This window comes from Takifugu flavidus, chromosome 15 (genome assembly GCF_003711565.1).
Source record: "Takifugu flavidus isolate HTHZ2018 chromosome 15, ASM371156v2, whole genome shotgun sequence".
NCBI lineage: Eukaryota > Metazoa > Chordata > Actinopteri > Tetraodontiformes > Tetraodontidae > Takifugu > Takifugu flavidus.
In genome coordinates this window covers 9,889,519-9,910,441 of record NC_079534.1, presented here as the reverse complement: position 1 = coordinate 9,910,441, position 20,923 = coordinate 9,889,519, and the positions used below count along the sequence as shown (strand labels likewise).

Genomic DNA, 20,923 nt, shown 5'->3' with positions numbered 1-20,923 from the left:
GAGGAGGTCCTCGAAGTATTCCTTCCACCGATCCACAACATCCCGAGTTGAGGTCAGCAGCACACCATCACCACTATACACAGCGTTGACAGTGCACTGCTTCCCCCTCCTCAGATGCCGGATGGTGGTCCAGAACCTTTTCGAGGCCGTCCGAAAGTCACTCTCCATGGCCTCAACGAATTCTTCCCATGCCCGGGTCTTTGCCTCGGCAACAGCCGTAGCTGCACTCCGCTTGGCCTGCCGGTACCTATCTGCTGCCTCAGGAGTCCCACAGGCCAGTAAGGCCCGATACGACTCCTTCTTCAGCCTGATGGCATTCCTCACCGCTGGTGTCCACCAGCGGGTTCAGGCATTGCCGCCACGACAGGCACCAACCACCTTGCGGCCACAGCACCGGTCAGCCGCCTCAACAAGGGAGGCAGGGAACATGGTCCACTTGGACTCAATGTCCCCCGCCTCCCCCGGGACATGGTCAAAGCTACGCAGGATACACTGAACTGCTGTTTGGACCATAGGCACAAACAACAGTCAGGATCCGTCCCCCTACCCGAAGGCGAAAGGAGGCTCCCCTCTCATCGACCGGGGTAAACTCCAATATGCCTGTGTATTGGAGTTTACCCCGGTCGATGAGAGGGGAGCCTCCTTTCCTCCTAAGCTGGGGAGCAACGAGAATTGCCACTCCTGCCCGTCGCCTCTCACCATCGGCAACTCCAGAGTGGTAGAGAGTCCAACCCCTCTCGAGAAGACTGGTTCCAGAGCCCTTGCTGTGCGTCGAGGTGAGGCCAACTATGTCTAGTTGGAACTTCTCAACCTCGAACACCAGCTCAGGCTCCTTTCCCACTAGAGAGGTGACATTCCATGTCCCTAGAGCCAGTTTATGCAGCCGGGGATCAGACCGCCAAGGTCCCTGCCTTCAGCCGCTACCCAACACACAATGCACCCGACCCCCTTGGCCCCTCCTGCAGGTGGTGAGCCCACGGGAAGAGGGTCCCATGTTGACTCTTAGGGTTGTGCCCGGCTGGACTCCATGCGCAGAGGTCCGGCACCAGGCGCTCGCCAACATGCCCCACCCTCAGGCCTGGCTCCAGGAGGGGGGCCCGGTGACCCGAATCCGGGCAAGGGAAACTTGGCACCAATGTTGTTTATCATCATTAAGGGGTGATGGGCTACGCTTTGTCTGATCCCTCACCTAGGACCTGTTTGCCATGGGTGGCCCTACCAGGGGCATAAAGCCCCAGATAACGGAGCTCCTAGGATCATTGGGACATGCAAACCCCTCCACCACGATAAGGTGGTTTGATACTGTAGCTCCAAAACAGATGCCTGATGCCTGAATTTTTTGTTTTGAAGCAACAATGGAACAGACCAAAAGTGACTTTAAAACTATATTTTTGATCAAATAGTGGGCTTTATCTTCATAAACAAGATGGAATTCTATAAATGCTGCCTTCAGGTATTTGTGCAGTGAAGTTGACAGTTTATCTGTCAACTTCACTGCACTGCACTTTTATGTGAATGGTCATGCTAAAACGTGCCATATATATGTGCTTTCCATAGAAGGAGGTATGAATTTATGAATTTGGATGCGTTTTATATGTTCAATTTTCAGGGCACACTGCTGGAGCTGCTGTACGATGTGGTAGACTCATTCAAGAGGCAAGGGAAGGGTCTTGTGGTCTGTGACTTCCCCAGAGACTTGAGATGGGCGGAGGAGTATGAGACGAAGGTCACAGTTCAACCAAACACTAGCCTATAAATTTTTATTTTCAAAAATGCTCATTGTGAGCAGTAACAATTATTGTAGTATGACCAGTTTTCTGAAATGCTTCTATTTTAGAGAAGTTCTTTATAAAATACATGAAAAGTAAAAGTTACACATGTGAATGCTTCTTGAACAAAAGTAGTGAGCCTCACAGGAGCACGATTTGCTACTGACTTGACTTATCTCTTTCCGGGGTGGCAGGTGGGGGAGCCCAGTGCTGTGATCTTGCTGAGGTGTTCGGCTGATACCATGTCTAGACGTCTGCAGACTCGGCGCAGATCCACTTTCGCCGTCCAGTCTGACAGTGACGGAGTCCTGCAGAGGAGAGCTGAGAGCTTCTGCACTGACAGTCAGGCACTCATATCTCATTATGAAAACAAGAGCATTCTGCACACGGTGAGAGTTCCATTGTAAAGGTAGGAATGACTAGCTAGCAATGGCAGCTAATTTTACTAATGCTAAAGCTGCATTATAATCTGCACCGACAGAAAGGGCATTTAAATGATGGAGCACTGGGTGCCACAAAAACAGCATAAGATATTATCAATCGGTGCTTCATCTATTTTTGTGGTATCATGTAACTAATATAACTAGATAGCTAAACATATTAATGTGATAAAAACTCTATAAACAACAAAAACTGAGTTTATAAATTAAAATCTGTACAATTTGTCTGAAATGTTAACATAAAGATTTTCCTTCTACTGCAGCCTGGCTATAGTGATGCTGTCGTCACCCATCTTCATATTCCATACAGGTTAATGAGGAGAGATTCATTTTCATCAGGAAGTTTGTTCAACTTCAGAATGCCTGAAATCTATCATTTTTTAAAAGATGCATAATACCTTCTGTGCAGTGAAAATAAAGGCTCAGCTCAGTATAGCGGTATTAGCAGAAAACAAACTTTTATAATGCAACACAGATTGCTGCATGTTTGGTGCCTCCAAGACATTTTCACAACTTGCATGAGGACATATAGGATAACTGGTGAATTTGTGTTTTGACCTGCAGATCTCGCCTCCTGCGCTCTGGGTGCACGCACCCAGCACATGCTTTTGACTGACACCTCTGATTCCATCCACAGATTGATGCTGAGAGGTCACCAGATGAAGTCCTCACCCAGATCTGCCAGGTGATGGAGACCTTCTGATTTGGACAGATAGGTGTTGTGAAGGAGATTGTACAAATAAGAAGCTGATCCTGACATCTACACCAAACAGCTGCTTGTTGGGCTCAGATGGCGCGCATGCCCCCCACATTCCCCAGCTCACTCCTTAAAGCCTTTTTCGGACAGAGTACCTGGCCATCACGTTCTGCTTCACCCATCTACATTGTTTTTCTTGTACACTGGCTACAATATAGGCTGCAGCAGATGCTGTATTGACAAATATCACGTTCCTGCTGTGACTTGAGAGCATTCTTTTCAGATTAATGTGAAATCTGCCGTTTCTGGCCCCAGAAAATCTGAGACAAGGCCACCGCCATCCTAGTCTTGAGACTCAGTGTGTGCCATTTTTCCTCTTGTGTACAGCTCTGCGTTTTGTATTGTACCAAGCATTAAAGAATTACAATCAAGCTTAACTTTTGTGCATTTAACAGAAGGTAAAAAAAATATCCAGATTACTGCAGAATTCTGCATTTATATGTTTTCAAGCTCATCGTACAGGTGCTTGTTTAAGTCTGGTATTTAATGTTCAATAAAAGTGCATTTACTAAGTAGAGGATTTCAGTGTGCCCTTCTTTGGTGTTTTGAACACAGCATGTAGCCCATATAATGGCCCCTGATGGTGAGATGGTGAGGTCACATGTAGGACTTAAGTTTAAAACTGAGGTTGTAGCTCAATTTAACACATTGCCCTAGCCAACAGGCTAGGCATTTAACTGCACTGTGTTAAAAGATACAAGAGACCATCAAAAATATAATAACAAAATAGCATTTTATTACATTTGATAGTTAAATAGCTATAGATTAAACAAGCTTAAATACTGGAGCCAACAATGCTAACCTTTTGCCAATCACAACTGCAACTGGCTCTACCTGGCCCTTACTTTCATTATGAGTCTTATAGTCTTAGTTAGTGAGTCTTAGTGAGGCTTTCAAAGTCATTCAGGCAGCTTTAAAAATACAACAGGAACCACAGATGTAGAAACACTATTTTCACATTCTTTTATTTCCACAATTCTCCTTAAGCATTTTTACATTTTTTCTCATAAGAACAGACTGTTACACACAGATATTGTGGAAGGGCAAAAAGGGTGAGGAAAGGAGACAAAAACCATACAAAATGGTGTCTACTCAAGCACAACAAAATCTATGTGTATAAAAATTGTGTATTTTGATCCACCCTGGAGGAACCAACCTCTGCCTTATTTATCTTATTTTTAAATAGATTGATTAAAAAAAAAAAAAATCTTTTGCATGGAGATTTTAATGTGGACTGCAAATTTTAAAAAGAAAAAGATCTAGAGGCATGATAACATACAATGAGTTGCAACAGAGAGGTTTGTGATGAGGTTCAGAGGTGCAATTCCTCCATGCCTTGGGGGGGAGGGGAAAACAACTTTTAAAATGGCACACAATAACTAGCGCTGGCTACTTTTCACCGTACAATTGTACACTCAACATGATTAACAAGGACACACTCTGGGGAAGGAGATATAACGATGAAAACACAGTCCAGTGGTAGATTCCTACCCATTGTTTCACCTGCGTGTCAAAAAGGTTTGCTCTCCATAATGTAGTGTGACCTTGGTAGCTGTTTTAGTGAAGAGAGCATCAGGAAAAGGAAATTCTGAAGGAAATATGTCTGTAGGGTAGAGAGCAGTGTTGTGCAATAGTGGCAGGTACAGAACCATGCTGACACAGTAACATATCTATTTGTTAAACATTTTGTGGAACAGCAGAAGGTCCATTTTTTCTGCAGTGAAAAATAAACCTCCACATCAAACCGGGTGTTTCCAAATTCCTCTCTTGGCAGCACCATCTACTATCAATGTGACTGGAACTCCAGTATTCATTCTACAGGTACCTAGCTAGAAGAGTTGTCATTCTTGCACATACGACACACATACACAATTCTAGGTGTAACCAAGCCTAGGTCTCCACAGTACACCGAGCTGAACAGCTCCATTAGGTGGTGCTTCACCTGGTCAATTCAAAGCAGCACAGGGAGGTAAGGTGAAGATGTATAAGGAAAAACCAGGGGTCCGCCCTCCTGAAGTCAGGAATGTCAGTGTGCCTTCCGTTTGTTGTTGATTTATTTAATACTGTGAAGTTAAAATCACAGATCCACTTCTGGGTGATGTCGAATACGCCTCTCGAGTTTAGAGGAACCAACATGGCCAACATTTTGGTTGAGCCAGGAAGGTCAAGTTGCAATCTGCCCTACCCACCCTCCACCAGTAGCACTGTGGTCTGTTCTGAAGCTCCTGGCTGTCTATCTTACTACTGGGCTTACTCCATGATGGAAGGTTAAGCTAATTTTGTTGGAAGTGGAGGATGGAGCCATGCACAGACTAGCCTGTGGGATACGTAAAGAGAGCCTGGAGCTACACAAGCTTGGCACCCTGTCATCTGTTAGCAGGAAAGTAGTTAGGGTCCAAGTAGTTGTAACCTGTGTTCTGTGGCAGGCAGTAGTCCCTGTCCAGATAGGTCTCTGGCTGGTGCACTGGTTCCAAGTGGTGGTTAGGCTTGTGGGTTTCAGTCTTGAAAATGCTGGAGGACGAGTCCAAAAAGGGAAAGTGTTGAGAGGTTAGGTGCCAAAGCCTTGCTAGTGATTAGGAAGAATCAAGTGATACATTCCAAAGGAAAAAGAAGATGCATAATTTTACTTGTATTTTGGTAAGATGGTATTATACCGTATATTACAAGATGAATTAAATTTGGGGCAGTTTTCTATGGTTGAAAAATTAAACATTGCTGTTATTCAGAGTTTTCTCTTCACACCATGTAAGATGATGGCAACAAATCAAGCCCAGGACTAGGTTCTAATATTTATTGACATGCTAATAATTCAAAGATTTCAACGATCACAGTGGTCAACGAGCCTACTTTCCAATGCGTCTGATGGAACATCATCATTAACCTCATATCATTGTAAAGTTCTCATCTTGTCCAAAAACTTGAGTCTAAGCCGGTGACTTCACATTAATAAGTAAATATACTGGCTTAATAAAGTGAACCATATTATTATCAAAGCAAGCACAACAATTTACAATACCTGCAATAAATGCATTCATGATTAAATACGATATAAATATGAAAAAAAAAAAAAAAAAATCAGTGACATACAAAAATCAGATATTTTAAGTTTTTTTTCTTTCTATATGCAAACTGTGATGGATGTGGGGGATATCGGCTCTTACCAGTCCGAACAGTTGGAGCAGAAATCAGTTGCGTTGTCCTGTGGACAATCCTGACAGTGCCACCGCACTCCCTGGATGGGCTCTATGCCACAGACGTCACACTGCAAACACACAGGGATAACTTCAGGGGTCCTTATACAGCAGTTTTAAATATCAGTGTATTGCTGACATAAATGCAAAGAACGTAATTCTGTATTAAATCATTCATCCTCGACTTTACATTTAACCAGATATTGTGTTTTGTTTTTCTTAAACGTAGAATGATTTGCAGATATCCAAATATATTTCCCCATTTTGTTACTTGCATACAAGAAATTTTATAAAAGGATTTTTTTTTTTTTTACTTAAAATGGCGGGGGAAAAAAGCATCTTTCATGTCAAAGTGGACACTTTCCTTTGTTGTCGTGCACCATAGTGTCTCCCAGACAAAAAAGATCTGTCCCGGCTAGGAGGCCAGATACGACATCACAACATTAAATTCTTCAAATTGTGCATTTGATTGCTGGAGGGCCAAAGGCATCACTGAGCAATTGTGAAGGCCAATTTAGACACATGATTATGAATGCAAGAGTACCATCCACTCGTTTCCTGAGAGCCTATATTACAGTAACTGTGAGCATTCAACAGGCAGAGCAGCTCTCCCTTTGTTATGGTGGCCCTACTAAGGAGCGTGCCCTGAGTAAACAATAGCTTTGTCACTCCATTGTGGAATCATGTAACCAGCAAAGCATATGGGAAGAGTAGTTGTCCCCCCTCATTTGGCGTGAGGTTCCATTCCACCAGATACATCTCCACATCATGAGCCACCATAAGAGGAGTTTCAATAGAAGACCTTTACAGCTTTACTTCATGGGCCTCACCAGAGAATTTCTCCAGGTTCTACAGGGTGAATGTTGCCCATCCATTAGCAATAGTCCACTGATTCAACTTATTGAGGCCTGCAGTCTGGATTTTGCATCACTTTGCTAAAGAAACTGTCACTTTTGAAAGTGAAAGTGTTCAAGTGAAATCTCACTTGAGCCAAGTTGGGGACTCCGACATCAATTGGAATAAGGTTCTTTGGTCTGATGAGATGAAAATGTACACTTTTTGCCATCAGACTATCTACCCTACTTTATCTATCTGACCCTCTCTATCCATAAGTGCAAATGACCACTTGGACACTTTTCTACAAGTTTGGAAGAAGGAAAGGAAGCCTCCCTCTCCCTCCCCCCCCACTTCCCCCACATATCAGGTGTGTGCAATGTGTTGGTTTGCTTTGTCTGCCATTGCAAACACATCTGCCCTTGTTTGCAATATCAGATGTGGCCAAAGTTGTTTTGCTTTTGAATTTACTTGCCAGAATTTTTACATAAACATACAGTTGTGCTTTAAGAATGTACCATAAGAATGCCTTATGGAGGTCACAAAACCATCCAATAAACTATGACGGTCACTGCAGCCATTAATGTTTTTCTCCAGACTGGTTTGAAGATCTAGTTGGTGAGACAACCTGGAGAATAATGTAATTACAGTCATCTGGAAGAATGGCAAGAGAACCTTTGAATATCACACCATCATTATTGAATTTGTGCGAACTCCTTTGCCCTCACAACGAAGACCAAGAGATCATGGTAAGATTGGCCATTAAAGGTGCACCACTACCAGCTAGTACTTAAGCTGGAGCTTTTTCGTTGTGTGTTCTTGTGTTTACATATGGACAGAGATTTTTCTTAAATGTGATGGTGTGGATGTGATTCTTTTCTTTACTGGATTGCCAAAATAACCCGATATGTTTATACAAGGTCTAAGATAACCATAAATACACCACATAGATTTTCCACCAATCTGAATGGCTATATTGGATCAGCCGATATTTTGCATTTAATTATACTTTATAGGTGTAGTATGATGTACTGCGCAACTACTTCATAACTTTATAGGGGCCGATGTACCTAGATACAGTAAGGAACAGATTGATTGATTTCAATATAGATGGATTAATGGGAATTAATGGCGTGTACACTGGAAAGACATATTCGTTGATAGAAAAAACATATATTTTTTTAGTTAAAATCAGTGAAATAGTGCTCGTAGTGTCCTCTTCCGTTTGATTTTTTTCCAGATTAGACACTACCTTTGAAAATTACAGGGAGTTAAAAGAGTTAAAACTTTTGAACCTTATCAGAGTGGAACGTTTCCTGGGAAGAGCAGCAGGTACCTCAATAGTCAAAATGGGTGGGAGATTAAAAAGAGATTAGCAGGGACCCGAGGATATGATTGTTTAAAACCCAGCCAAGTTTTATTGGAAACGTACAGCAATAAAGGAGTGAAGGGTGCAAGGAGAAAATATAACAATACTGAATCTGAATGTAACCTTTAAAATCCACTAATTATTCTTGGATGGCGCATCATATATTGTTGGGGAAAAATAACAAATTCTTGCTGAAAAAATGTTGACAGTAAACTGGCATCAGCCACATCCACCGATACTGAAAGAATGGAATCTTAGCTTGAAAACTGAAATGCAGGGAAGACATTACAACCATTTTGAGATTATGGAAGGAAATTTATTTGAAAAAGTGGTCTTCTATTATAGTGTACTTAGAAGAAAAGGCTGAAACATGTTTGCGTGAAACAAACCCTAAAGAATGATTAGAATATTTACATAAGAGATATTTCTTCTTTTTTATTGACTGCTTTATCCCTTTCTGGGTCACGATGGAGCCTATCAGGGTTCACCATGGCCTTATTTAAGCATTTGCAGGTTCAGTACCTTGCTCAAGAGTACAACGGCAGTGCTGTTAAGCTACTGTTTCATTCACGTCAACAGTGATACTTTCCTTGAAATTTGTGTGACCAAATGTCAAGGATGTATTTTAAATTAAAGTTTCCAAAAATAACAGACCTGTGTATGCACATCATCCTGATTGGCTTCATAACATTCACTCCCATTTAGTCAGATTAGGATAATTATGCTTCAATCAAAAAATATATTACAGTCAAACTGAGCGGTATAGTAATATAAAATTGCTGTTCTTTACCTTGTATCCAATGTGCTGGACCCTGGTCTTGTCTTCTCTGATGTCCTGAAGTGTCTTTTTTTTAAGTCGTTTTAGCTGTAAAAGCTCTTTGTACTCTGGCAAATCTCTCAGCTCCATGGGTATGGACTCTTCATCCTGAACAGACAGGGGATACTAACTGTCATCCAGAAATGCATAAACAATGACAAATACAACATTTTCGCAATAAATAAAGTCCAGCAGACAGATTGCTATATTTTGCTGAAAGATTGTCATTTTTGTCTTCTTCATTCTCTTTTCAGAGGCACCCAGTGTCTCAACACATCCAGCCCATACTAAATTCAGTAAGAAAGAAATAACCAAGATTAATAAACTACATTAACTCTAAGACACATTTCTTCACAGAAACTCAAGTAAAACTCCTTCTAATCTTCCAAATTTGCCAGAGATTGAATAGTTCCTGCTAATGCAGTCAAATTCTTTATGACTTTCTTTCTACGGGTGTGGTAATATTTACAGTAATGTGCAGGAGGAGATGCCAGCCTGTACTCTCAGCACAGTAGGTTTACTGGGTTTTATTTAAAAGTTACTGCTATCAAACAAAAGAAAATATGTCAGTGCTTAGGTAACATCAGCAATGGTGGAGTCAAGGTGGAATCAGATTTATCCAATTTTACAGTTTTGCCCTGATGTAATGAAAGTTATTTAACTGCATTTCTCAGATCCACACTTGAAGTAAAAGTTGAAATGAAGCAGTGGTGCAGTGGCAGGGAGCACAGGCAAAATATACTTACACAGCCATGCCTAATAGATTTTATCTGCCAATGAAGCCAAAACAAACTATTATAAATATACAGTATTTCTTTTATCAACCCATTACAACCAGATGCAGCAAATTTCAGGACTTTAATATGCACAGTACTTACATTTTAGTGGTATAAGAAATAAAAGCTATTTGAAAGAGATGCCAAATAAATTATAATAATATGAAAATATTGACTAGTAATGCAAGAGGAATTAAATCAATGGCAAAACTATCTCCTGGGAAAGAAGAAACTGGGAATCTTAATATGTGCAAAGGCATAAAGACAAAGTTTTGTTTTCCTGTGCTACGTCAGTGGCACTAACTCACCGATTCTTCTGCTGAAGGGTCGTGCATAAAGCTGTAATAGGCAGAGCGCTCATCATCTTCATCCATGTAAACTGGAGGTTCATAGGAGGTCAGGAAAGTAGATGGCCGGTACAGGTGTTTGTTGAGGTGGTGCTGCCTCTTACTGGATGCCTGAGGAACAAAGACCGGGCCGATTTTAAATCAGTATCTTGTCAGTATCAGTACTTGATTTTAAACATGTACTGATTTGCCATGTGTTTAAACTCAATATAAAATTATTTAGATTAATACTTAATAAAAACAATAGCGTCTAGCATCAATAAATAAAAAGCGCATTACAAATAAAGTATATTTTCATTAAAACATATTTTTATTAGCAATATTAAAAAATATAGGTTACATTTATTATATAAATGGAATCCAGGAAATATGCAATTTTCTTTAAAAACAGCTGTTCAGGGAAGCAGAATAATATAAGAGACTGTGAATTGTTAAGGGCTTTTATAAATACCTTCTTAGTGTACATGCACAAGTTAGGTGTCCTTCCTGGCACAGGGATACCAGCTTTTGTGAGTTTAATGAAGTATTTTTGAACTCTACTGGCAACCTAGAATGCATAAAAAGGAATACTGTGGTGTATAATGCCAGCCAGATGATTATTAAGCACTGCTATATGTAATAGTGTTGACTGAACATTCATCAAAGTATACCTAATGCAGTTATCACACCAGTCAAACGTAAACTAACAGAATGTACCTGTTTTGCTGTGCGGTTGCCGAGCTCATCAGCAATCTTCTGCCACCGCCTGGACTCAACTTCCTCAGGAGGGTATTTAACAAGAAGCTGTTCCAGTTTTTTCTAATAAAATAAAGAAATTCATTTTTTACAGAACAGTATAAATCATAGTATTTGTAATTGAAAAAATGAGGATTTTAATCAAAACAGAGATGAACAAGTACAAGAAACATGTAAAAATATAGTAAAGGTTCTAAATACCCTGCAAAAACAGATACATTTGTTAGTGTGGCGGGGATATTTCATACTTATTAGACTTACTTTTGTCATACATGAGAAATTGAGACATCTTCAGGTGTGAAATTTCTCTCAAAAGATAACCTCATGTTTGCACAGACTAAATAATTCCACAAACTATTACCCATTTACAATTTTATCATTGTATGATTTACAAAAATTGCTGTATACATTTTCATACTGCCTCACTGCGTGACAGTGGCGTTTTTGTCAAAGGTAACTATCGCATTACAATCTTTGAACCAGCGGAAAATTAGGGAATTAGATTATTTCCACTTTAGCCCCACCTATTTTGAAAGTATGACCATTCACAGGATAGTTTCAAAGGAAGCCACACAACAAAAAAGTTCTGCCTGAAGGATGTGTGAAGAAAAAGCTGCGAGAAGTTCAAAGAGAGAACAAATGCCTTTGTTCTTGCAGAGTATTCAGTGGCCTTAACAACTACAAAATTATTACAGTAATTAATCTGGTCATCTACCTGTTCCTCCACAGTCCAAAGCTGGTTAAAAGTGTCAGGCTTGTTTGGGTGACAAATCCTCCCCCTGATGATCTATCAGGAAGAAACAAGTGACAGAAAGATGTACAGAAAAAATGAGCAGTTTGACAAATGTGACTTGAAATTTTCTGTTCTGAAGGTGTGGTAAACAGTTGTGTCTGAAGATTGTCAGTCAGCCAGGTCAGGGTTTTTCTATAGAGTAAGAAAAGAATCAACTGAAGTTTTCTTGAAGATGTTTCACCTTTCAGAGAGGCTTTTTCAGCTGTATCAGATCACAACTCTTGTTGTGACCAGGTGTGTTAAGAAGTCTAGTTACGCGAGGAACAATCACAGACAGTCCGATCACAATGTGTTTAAGAGCGTAGCACCAAAAACAGAAAAGTGTAGTTATGGTGGCACTTATTTATTTGTGGTGGTCTGCATATACAATGAATGTATGGGAACACTGTTAATGTAGCTTATTGAAGATGCATATAAGGGTTTATGTGTACATGTGAAGACAACCAAACCTGCATAAGAGACAAATGATAGAAGTCTTAAGTCTGTTAGCTATTATTACAGCTGAGAAGCTGTTAAATTTTATGGCTAAAAGGAATTCAGATGAGTGTAAATATACCTGTATTTGCCTGCCATTTCCTGGAGCATCGCTAGTTGGAAGAGGAGAGTACATACTGGAGGATTCACCTTCCCTCTTAAGCTCAATGGGACTATTGGGTCGCTCAGGCAAACCTAAAAAGGGAAAAAATAGCCCACCTATTGTGAATGAATCGAATTATATCATTGAGTATGTGTTAATCATTCTACATTACACACAGCATTTGATTTTTAACTGGTGTGGTATATATACCTTTATCAAACATCAGCTTTAGTCTTCTGGTTTTGCATTTCTTGTCACAAAATTCTCTCTCAAAGTCACCAAGGCCGGAGGTGTAGTGGCCCCAAGCAATATCAGGAAGCTGGACCACTCGTTGAGGACGTGGTAGGCCCAAATTCACCTGTAAAAGCGTTCAATACAGCACACAGTTTAAGTCTGAATTTCTGCAACAAAGCTTGAAAATGTAAAAGCACAAAGAAATTCCTTGTTATTGAACTTGTGTGAAAGCACATGTGCCTTTTCACTCAAACACAAGGGTCTTGATAGTGAAACATGATGATATTGACCTTTGCAAAAAATGAATGAATCTTGCTGTACATGCATTACCTGTTCCTGCAGCTGCTCCACAAACTTAATGGGATCATCTAGTGCCTCTCTTTGGTGACATGCCAGTGTCTCCAGGTCCAGGATGGCCTGTGTGCGCTGTGCCTCCAGAACACTGATGGTCTGCAGCAACCTCTGATAACTGATATGGAGCAAACTAGGTTTAAAAAACTGTGGAAGGATGGGAGCAACTTATATCATTTCAATCTGACGCTTGAAATTCTGCAGTGCATGAAAATTTAAATCTCCAAATACATAATTCAACCATGGCCAAGAGCTAATTTTTGCTATTCGCAAACATTTTCAAACCATTTTAAAATAAGGCTTATATAACTAAACAATTTTACATTAGCTTTGGATAAACCTTTACAGACTAAAAAAAACTTAAGCCACCAAGAAATGCACATTATTTACACAGCAACCAAGAATAACACATTTTAAATACCTTAAGACAGCAAAATATGGAGGGCTCAGAACATTCTACAGTGCGTTTTTGCTTTTTATTTTCTGAAATTCAATTCCTCTTAAGAATCCAAAACACAAACCGAGGTAGCGCTTGACTGAGGTAATATAAGATATGCCTCAGAGGCCTGACAGGGCACGCAGTGCAGGAAGAACCAACATGAATTTTAAAATATCCTTCATCACTACAACTTAATACAAGGACTTAGTCAAGCAGAAGACTGGATCAATTTTTGGAGAGGGAATTGAAGGAAATCCATTCTGACTGCAGCATGGTGTGTAGTTTTCATTGAGTTCAAAAGAGAAACAAAAAAAAAATCCCACGGGCAAAAATGAGAGTCAACTGTTTTCAGGAATTCGCATCATAGAATCACAATCAACTAATCCACATTTAGTGCAAAGGGAAGAATGATACCTTCTCCAGAAGAACTGGTGACCTGTCATTGAATTATTTAGTTAAATGAGAATGACCTGGCCCTGATTCAAAGCAAATTGGAGTCCAACCAGATGTCCTGGGACAAGCTGAGTATTTCATTGCCATCTTGTGGGCTTAAGGTCCGCTGACATTCAGCTATTGACTGAAATTATACCCAAGATATCAACATTCCCATGTAAATGAATGACAATAAAAGAGAGTAAACAGGTTTCTGAAATATCCAAATGGCGTTGCGTCCTAAATGCTGCGTATCGCATCAATCATTCATGTCTTTTGTCAAACTTTATTCACCAACTTTTAAATGCTCAGTCATACTTCCTAAAATAACTGCTTTCTAATATTCTTCTTGCCAAGCAGGTCATACAGGTTTAATTAAATTACCTTGTAATAAAAGATGAGAATAAAATTCCACCCCCAAATGCAAGCTTTTTGCAACTAGCATTGAAGACAAAGGGACTTTGGATGATGTCTGCCCTTCTTCATATGAAGAACATGAAAAGATGATCCACCAGCATTAACAATGCCTGACTGAGCACAGCCTGAGAAACATCAACCAATCACATGCTTCATGACAACCAATACACAGAGAAACAAAGTCTGACAGCAACAGAGGCAACCACCTCTGACAGCTGCTTAGTGAGTAGAGAGGAAGCAGGCAATCAGCAGAGCCAAGGTAAAGCACCACTTCTGCAGACCAAACAATAGCAACTCATTTACATGAACACAGCACCATGCAGAACGGGAATAAATTATATAACTCGGTAGGTAGTTTGAAGGTAAAGTTAAAAGCTGTACAGTGAGAACTAACCCCCCCTCCACAAAGACACAATGACATGGATTGCCAAGGTTTCTGTTTCTAAATTTCACATGAAATGTGGATTTCCAAAAATAATTCCATGAAAAAGGCTCTCTGACAGTTCTTCAAAACCAAATCATGTCAAACTAAAGGTTTAATATTCAAAGTGAATGGCACAAAGAAAGCTCAAAATCCTGAACGCAAAATAAAAATTGCAATATATTTCTGACTGCCTCCCAAAGCATGAGTGCCACTCATACTTGCAATTCCTTGATATGCGAGTTCAAAAGACTGGCGATTCTAAGATTCACAGAGAATGACTGATAGCGGTTATGGAGGAGACACTAATGTAGGTGATGAAATAATGTAGAATGAGTTTTCTTGCACAAAATGGAATAATAATTAGGTTTGGATGCACTCTTAAGAAGCAGCCACTCTCTCCATACTTGGTAACTCCATTCCTTAAGAAATTCTATCAGAGCAATCGTCGGATCATTCCAACCTACTTTCACACCTGGTGGGATTTAAAATTTTTCCACCAAGCCTTAAAATGCGAAAACTTCACAACACATTTGAGAACTGCCTGGGGTGAGAGACAAGGTTGGCCCGTTAGTCACGCCATGACACCCTGAGTGACAAAATCCCAACAGCAGCATCAGTATTCATGACCAGACTGTTGAGGTTTTACTAACTTCCATTATATCACTTAGTTAATTATGGGTGAAGCTGAGGAAATGGTGCTTCCTTCAGCACCACTTTACAGACCGGCGGGTTAGAGTCATTTGAGAAGTGTGAACAATATTCAAACTTGCGAGAAGAAATGTATTTTTGCCCTTTAGCGGCTGGGAAAATTTAAAAAAAAAAATCAGACATAACAGAATACCATGTATACTTTCCATACACATGTGGAGAAAAGTTTCTTCACCAGTCTGGTTGAATAATCAGGGGTTTCATTTTGAATATCAGCTAGGGGAGGGTAGACCTCTCACAGTTTACACATTGCAAGTGTGCTCCTTTAAGTGTAATGTAATTAATGTTATAAGACATATACACATCAAATAAGATGCTCTACGAGAGTGACTCACAATAGCTCTGTGATCATCTGCTCGTCTACACACTAGATTTCTACAGCTAATACTTTACCATTGGCAGTTTGGAGCATTTAGTGCCTAAATCCAAATTAAGCATTAAAACCTGCAGTCTGAATGTAGCCTATGACCCGCAAAGATCACTCTGACTGAGCTCTAGAGATCCTCTATGGAGACAGGGAAGGATTTGGACCCACAGCCATGGCCCAAAGCTTGGCTCTATGGCAGAGGGCCAGTGGAAGATTCTTGTGAGAGACAGGAGAAAGAGGAGCATTTTCAAAAACACACCTGAAAGACTCCCAGGGTGTGAGTAGCTGTGCAGCTCATGGATATCTCATTTTGCTGACATGTACTAGGAGCTTTAAGGCCTTATTTAGACAGTTGTGTGCCTTAAAAAATGGGTTGAACGTAGTTACTGGTAATTCAACACATAAAGACTCTAATGTAGAACCTACTCAAACCTGAACAACAGAAATGGAAGGGTGACAAAAAAAACCCATTGTGAATAATTTTCTCCCTGTGATATTTCAATTTCTCCTTTTTTAAATTAATTTTCAAAAGATTCTTAAATTCTGATTTTGGCCTACCCTCAATAAAATGTTTTGTTTTAAAAAAAAATGTAATTTTGACAGCAGTGAAAACTTTAATAGGCTGTGGATACATCCTGTATCCACTGTAAAACCTGCCAGCAAATGATAGTTCATTAGAATCCAGAGTTGAACATTTGTGAAAGTCACAAACCAACATGAAGATCTCACATACTCTTTGTTATGTTTAAGAGCCAGGTGATCCGACTCAAAAAAATACACGTCTGGTTCCTCCTCTTCCTCTTTTGCAGCCTGGCTCTGTGTCATCTCTTGGCCTCTTTCAGTCTCTTCCATAGGCACTCCTTCTAAATCATCTGCCCCATCACAGGGGTTCTCCACAGAGGATACTGGCTCCTCTATGGAGGGACCAGCAGAGCCCAAAAGATCAGACTCCTCAACCACGAGGCATTCCGCCCCTGGTCCAACCACCATCTCTCCCTCTTCTGTCAGTGTACCATTGTCCCTGGGTGGAGAACCAACTTTGGTGGACGTGACTTTACCACTATTGGCAACCCTCCTGGGCGAAGTCCGCAAGGTATATCTGTGTTCATAGAGCTCTGTGAAAGAGGGGGGGGTGCTGGATAATGGAGGGTTGCACCCTGGCTCTGTGGGGGAGGGACCTGTTGTGAATGGGGGTGTAGTTTCTCCTGAGTTGTTGCTGATTGGACTACTGTTGATTATGGTGCGGGTGGAGGATGATGGAGCAGCAGCTTCCTGGCCGTTACTGTCGTTCTCAGTCTCCATCACCAGCTCCTCATGTGCTAGACATAATGATTCACCTACCACATCCACTTCAACCTCCTCCACTTCCTGCTCTGTGGCAACTGTCAGCTCAGGAACAGAGTCTTCTTCAATTGCCTCAAAAGTTGACATAGAAGATGCTAGCAATTCCCCTGAACCAGACACCTCCAACTGTAGAGGGGCAGAGTTTTTAGAAGGCACAGAGAGGTCGGGGGATGAAGGGTCACCTATTTGGCTGCCGTTAGGCAGTGACGGGTAGTCATTGACGGAGGCAGGCTCGTTATTTGCTCCACTGAGTTCCTCAGCTTTGTTCTCTCCAAGTCCATTAGAGGTCTTGTGAGTGTCTGAGGCCTGCTCTGATCGAACAAGCTGAACATGACCATCATCCGCTGTCCCAGTGATCGGCTCGCGTTCCACGTTTCCAGAGTCTGCCGACACATCTGCCTTAGCAGCGTTTTGGCTGTGAACTCCTTCACAATGACTGTCCTTGTTTGGCTCTGGCACAGAAGCTGGACTTTCAGGTCTCAGGAGGTCAGTGTCCTTCTCCTGTCCCTGAAAATCACCAGAGTGGGAGCACCGTTTGGTTTTTTTGATCTGAGGAATGGTATCAGATGATCCCGTCCCTCTATCACAGTTCTCAGCCTTCTCAGGACTTGTGTCATTTTCTAAACAGGACATGCCCCGTTTCCTGGAGCCCATCCATTGCACTGCCTCTGACAGAGAAGCATTCAAATCAGTTACCTTGCCCTGCAATGATGGCTGATGCTGGCCTTCATGTCTAGTGTAATCCTTGGCATCCTGCTTTGTCTCGTGTTTGGCATCCTGTTTCGTGTCCTGTTTAATATCCTGCTTAGCATCTGGCTTTGACTCCTGTCTCCACTCTGGTTTCTTCTTGGGAGAGCGAGCCCTCGGTAGCGGACACACTGACGTTTCCTCTGGTTGGGCAATACTACGATTCCTGAGGGTTCGACCGCAAAAGTTCTCATCCAATCCATTGAGCCCCACTGACGACCTTGTGACGCGCGAGGAACGGGATGCGGCCATACTACGGCAGGTCCCTACAGTCTCCTCATCCTGGTGCGCTCTCCTCTGCAGCAGAAAGTGGGCAACTACAAAACACACAGAACACATGCACTTAAGTAAAAATATCTAGCCAAGCTTTGCAGTCCAGCAGTCACAAAACACTATTTGTTCAAGGTCTGCCGGGTCAGCCAAGTTAAATATTAATCTATAAATGGTACCTGGGGCATTATCATATAAAAGCATTCATCAAATGGCACTTGTTAAATAGTAATCAGGTCATTTCTCAGCTTACTCCACAGAGGTATTGATTCAGCCTGTTATCGTTTCCAGGCAACGCCTGCTAAACACAGGCAAAACGACCCGTCTCAACCCAGCTCTGTACAGATTTCTATTGTCCCACCGTTTAATGAAAACTTCAGCAACCTTTTGGCAATAAAGCTGACAAGAAGAAGCATCTTTTGACTTCCTGCAGGATTAAATAGTTCCAAGGTTGCTTGAGTTGGACAAACGATATACTCTGATACTTCTATTCAACTGAGCATAGATAGCTGTGCAGAGCAAGGTAAACTATTCCCACAGGATGAGGGAACCAACAGGCTGCAGACGCTTTAAGCCGTGCATCCGGAGAAAAATGCACACAAAGGTTTCAGGAGTGTGGACATTTAGAACGGTTTAATACGGGGCAATTCCTTTCCTGACACAAAATTAGTCCAACTATTATAGAGTGAAAAGAATTTAAATTATTAGAATCGAGGTGTGACCGGTGTCACTGTCAACGTCATCCTGCTTGAATGTTGATATTACAGCAGTTACAGTTGATATCTCTAAACTATCTTACAAAACAAGTATTTAGAATAAAACAGAAAATTACAGAATATATAATGTGTATAAGCTGATTTTAATGTGCAATAACACAGTGGCAGTTTGGTTTGTTAATGAAAGCTATAACTATATATATACAGACAAAGCCATAAAGCAGTGCAATAGAAGAGCAGGTAATAAATACTGTAATAGCATTAAAAGTAATACTAATATCAGACTTAACCCACTGTTGATTCAGATTTCTGATTAAATGATCCTTCTTTAAATTACATTAGCAACCTTGAAGAAAAGGCCCTCCTCTGCTGTAACGTGCAGGAACCCTTCCAAAAAATGCAACTAGTGCATCGTTGTAACAGGCTGAACGGAACAAGAATCTCTAAACTCTTCCCAATGTTCTAAAAAGTCCAAAAAGGGATTTTAGAAAGAAAACAACAGCATCACCTCCAGGTTTCAAATGTTGGGAGCTGTACCTCATTTCTCCAGGCTCTTACTGTTCCTGGTAGATGATAGCAACATGCCCAGGACATCATAAATGGCACCTTGACATTTACAGATTCTGCTCTTACTTTATGCCAGCCCAAGAATGCATCAATTTATTTTTTTATATGATCAATTACCCAAAACCTGATGTTTGTGCACCTTCTACTGAGAACAGAAAGAGACAGATGCAGCATACTTGCAAATCTTTTGGAGAAACAGGGAATTTATAGCTAACAGCTTCTTTGAGAATGATCTTGGCACACATTTGGGACTGATGTGGGGTTTAATGAGAGGTGCTGAGCATGGTCACCGGGCTTAACATGAAGCATCACCATGGTGGAAGCGTGTGACAGTCAAAGCCACTTCCTGTTCTGCAACTTCAGCACGTTTGGAGCTCCATCACCACGTGATTACACGAACATGACAGATCAAGATTTACAAATTATTCCTCCACAATGATCAATAAAGGCGACTGTGCGTACGTGAAGACCCAACTCCCAAGTTAAGTCCGAAGCTACAACTGGGAAAAGCTAACGTTTGTGACCAAAGAGCCATAAAACACCCGACGTGCTGCTTCCCCTCCCCACATATTGGAGTGTTGAGCCCTGCTGCTGACCTGTAGTTAATGATTTACATGAGGCCTAGTGCCAACAACAAAAAGAGACCACGGGTTCCTGCTGGTAGACCTACCAAGGGGAATAGCTAACAGTACGGACAAAAGTTGTTGGCAGGTAGAGGCTGAAGCTAAGTGGCTAAACTAGGTTACTGCTCCACGCGCCACGGGTGAAGTTAATACGAATAAGCACCCGCAATATTCTGAAATTGAGATTAATGATCAAACCACACACAACCGAGGTGTTTCATTTGGCTGGCGAGCTAGCTAATGGCTAGCGTGACCAACTTCCAGCCAGACGATACGTGTCCTAGCGGGATAGCCATAACCAAGTGTCTGCTGTCAATGCCCGATATAATGAATTAATGCCCGAGACAACAAATTACTGAGGGAAGTGCCTATACAAATTAACCATTCCCGGGGACAAACCATTAAAGAAACAAGCAATTTGTCTGAAAGAATTAGTTAGCCAGTTCGGCTAATGTTACCTTCGACGGTTCTTGTCGGCTAGTTTCCCTGTTAAAGCTATCTGCATGGTGCGGAACAGAATCGTGGCGAATTCTGCCGTAGCGCCACTAGTAACGTTAGCTTATTGACATAACGAATGTGTGATGGCTAGTAAACAGTTACACGCTTTATGTCTACTGATAATACGTTATGGATAGAGTGGTGACTGCGCTGAGGTTCATGTTCGATCCGCTCCAGACAGGAGCACTTTGGTTAACCAGTGTTACATTAGTGTACTCTTTGCTGCTAGATTAGCCGCAACAGCTCAATATTAGCTTAGCAAGCCGAACCAGCTAGCTGATTATTCTCACCATAACTTTTCCAGTGTATTTGAGTGCTTAAGAATATTTCCCGTATTGATTTTTGGAGAACTAATACAAGTTTGCCATATGTTTTCCAACA

At 41.3% G+C, this 20,923-nt stretch overlaps 2 protein-coding genes across 4 annotated transcripts in view; one reads left to right on the top strand and one right to left on the bottom strand.

Moving 5' to 3' along the window:
* The window catches only part of ak5 (adenylate kinase 5), a 42,275-nt gene extending 38,794 nt beyond the window's left edge, over positions 1-3,481 (top strand). Inside the window, exons 12-14 of the mRNA XM_057056674.1 lie at positions 1,610-1,726; positions 1,964-2,158; positions 2,847-3,481. Of these exons, the coding sequence (XP_056912654.1) occupies positions 1,610-1,726; positions 1,964-2,158; positions 2,847-2,912 (378 nt within the window). The 3' untranslated portion in view covers positions 2,913-3,481. The remainder of the gene's footprint in view (positions 1-1,609; positions 1,727-1,963; positions 2,159-2,846) is intronic.
* A 425-nt stretch (positions 3,482-3,906) lies between these two features.
* zzz3 (zinc finger, ZZ-type containing 3) overlaps positions 3,907-20,923 on the bottom strand; it is a 17,313-nt gene continuing 296 nt past the window's right edge. The window contains exons 1-12 of one of the 3 annotated variants that reach the window (XM_057056657.1): positions 20,503-20,720; positions 16,511-18,185; positions 12,970-13,108; positions 12,616-12,763; positions 12,385-12,521; positions 11,751-11,822; positions 10,997-11,098; positions 10,752-10,847; positions 10,262-10,411; positions 9,151-9,285; positions 6,128-6,228; positions 3,907-5,477 (exon numbers count right to left, since the gene is read on the bottom strand). In XM_057056657.1, the coding sequence (XP_056912637.1) occupies positions 5,333-5,477; positions 6,128-6,228; positions 9,151-9,285; positions 10,262-10,411; positions 10,752-10,847; positions 10,997-11,098; positions 11,751-11,822; positions 12,385-12,521; positions 12,616-12,763; positions 12,970-13,108; positions 16,511-18,120 (2,835 nt within the window). In that variant the 5' untranslated portion in view covers positions 18,121-18,185; positions 20,503-20,720 and the 3' untranslated portion in view covers positions 3,907-5,332. Of the gene's footprint in view, positions 5,478-6,127; positions 6,229-9,150; positions 9,286-10,261; positions 10,412-10,751; positions 10,848-10,996; positions 11,099-11,750; positions 11,823-12,384; positions 12,522-12,615; positions 12,764-12,969; positions 13,109-16,510; positions 18,186-20,502; positions 20,721-20,923 lie in introns of those variants that run through there. The other 2 variants (XM_057056656.1, XM_057056659.1) reach the window with 2 other exon arrangements.